Source organism: Salvelinus sp. IW2-2015, unplaced genomic scaffold (genome assembly GCF_002910315.2).
Source record: "Salvelinus sp. IW2-2015 unplaced genomic scaffold, ASM291031v2 Un_scaffold1806, whole genome shotgun sequence".
Lineage (NCBI taxonomy): Eukaryota > Metazoa > Chordata > Actinopteri > Salmoniformes > Salmonidae > Salvelinus > Salvelinus sp. IW2-2015.
Window position 1 is genome coordinate 296647 of NW_019943179.1, and position 2128 is coordinate 298774.

At 42.8% G+C, this 2128-nt stretch overlaps 1 protein-coding gene across 1 annotated transcript in view; it reads right to left on the bottom strand.

Moving 5' to 3' along the window:
* The window catches only part of LOC112072042 (phosphofurin acidic cluster sorting protein 2-like), a 30605-nt gene extending 30090 nt beyond the window's left edge, over positions 1–515 (bottom strand). The window contains 1 exon segment of the mRNA XM_070439622.1: positions 357–515. Coding sequence (XP_070295723.1) covers positions 357–515 — 159 coding nt within the window.
* Between the last annotated feature and the right edge of the window lie 1613 nt (positions 516–2128).

The window sequence follows — 2128 nt, forward strand, 5'->3', positions numbered from 1 at the left end:
ACAAGCTAATGTACAGGAAGTGAAGTCAACTAGCAGTTAACAAGCTAATGTACAGGAAGTGAAGTCAACTAGCAGGTAACAAGCTAATGTACAGGGAGTGAAGTCAACTAGCAGGTAACAAGCTAATGTACAGGAAGTGAAACATAAGAACGCATCTGTCAGCTTGGATAACATTTATCTTAGAGGATGTGTGGGACATTTTTGCAGTCTACCTGGATTGTGTGTGTGTGCGCGTGCGTGCGTGCGTGCGTGCGTGGTTGTGTGTGAGTGTGTGGTCTAACTCATGTAGTCTTGATTCTCAGGTGTGTTCCTGCCGTACCTACAGCCAGGTGTGGTGTGAAAGGTCATAACTTTACCTGGATCTTGACAGCGATGACCACAGAGATGAGCTCCTTGTCCAGCTCCCTCAGGACCACCAACCTCTTCAGAGTCARACTGCACAACCTGCACACAGAAGACAGATCGAGAACAATTAGGCCTAATATAGACTCATGTACACTGAGTGGACAAAACATTAAGGACACCTGCTCTTTCTATGACAGACTGAATGACCAGGTGAATCCAGGTGAAAGCTATGATCCCCTACTGATGTCACTTGTTAAATCCACTTCGATCAGTGTAGATGAAGGGGAGGAGACAGGTGGTTAAAGAAGGATTTTTAAACCTTGAGACAATTGAGACATGGATTGTGTCTGTGTGCCATTCAGAGGGTGAATGGGCAAGACAAAATATCGAAGTGCATTTTAACGGGGTATGGTAGTAGGTGCCAGGGCGCACCGGTTTGTGTCAAGAACTGCAACGCTGTTGGGTTTTTCATGCTCAACAGTTTTCCTGTGTGTATCAAGAATGGTCCACCACCATAAAGGACATCCAGCCAACTTGGTAACTGTGGGAAGCATTGGAGTCAACATGGACCAGCATCCCTGTGGAACGCTTTCAACACCTCGTAGAGTCCATGTCCCAACGAATTGAGGCTGTTCTGAGAGCAAAAGGGGATTAAACTCAATATTAGGAAGGTGTTCTTAATGTTTAGTATACTCAGTGTATACGCATACACACCTTGTTCATGTAAATAAACAAAAACGACAATGTTGAGTAAACAGATARTTCACCGTATGCCCATAAACCAAGCGTTCATCAACTGTTTACCAATAACAACAAAACCAAAGACATGAATCAGACATCATCACAACCCAGCCTTGAACCGACGTACTGTACAGCTCTCATCTGCTGTGTGTCCTTCTTTGTGATTCAAGAGGAGCCTCACTATTTCATGGAGGAAACTGATTAGCCTTGTTGTTATCTAACCGCTCCGCTTCTTAGTGATCCTACAACTCATCGTGACGTTATCTTGACTGATGTCAGAATACACTGGGATAACTCTCCCATCTCCATCCAAAAGACACAATTCAGAGTATTTTTATTTTTATTTATTTTTTTTCACCTTTATTTAACCAGGTAGGCTAGTTGAGAACAAGTTCTCATTTGCAACTGCGACCTGGCCAAGATAAAGCATAGCAGTGTGAACAGACAACAACACAGAGTTACACATGGAGTAAACAATAAACAAGTCAATAACATGGTAGAAAAAAARAGAATCTATATACAATGTGTGCAAAAGGCATGAGGAGGTAGGCAATAAATCGAATAATTACAATTTAGCAGATTAACACTGGAGYGATAAATCATCAGATGATCATGTGCAAGTAGAGATACTGGTGTGMAAAAGAGCAGAAAAGTAAATAAATAAAAGCAGTATGGGGGGTGAGGTAGGTAAATTGGGTGGGCTATATACCGATGGACTATGTACAGCTACAGTAGTGGGGAAAAACACTACTTTTAAAAAGAGAGATGGCAGAGAACAGGTTGGTCTTTATTGAGAGAAAAAAACAACGAACAGAAATTGGCTAAAGAACAGAGACCTGTGTTCAAAACACTGGACTTGTTCATGTTGCTTGATGCTTAACTATGGGTGTCTGGGGTGGGGGGGTGGAGGGGCTATTGAGGCTAAATCCTCTTTCACTTTCCTGGAGAGGAGGGGCCGTTGCCAACATCCCAGACTGGGCAGACAAATAAGGGTTCGGTCCCAAATGGTACCCTATTTTCTATATAGTGCACTACTTTAGAC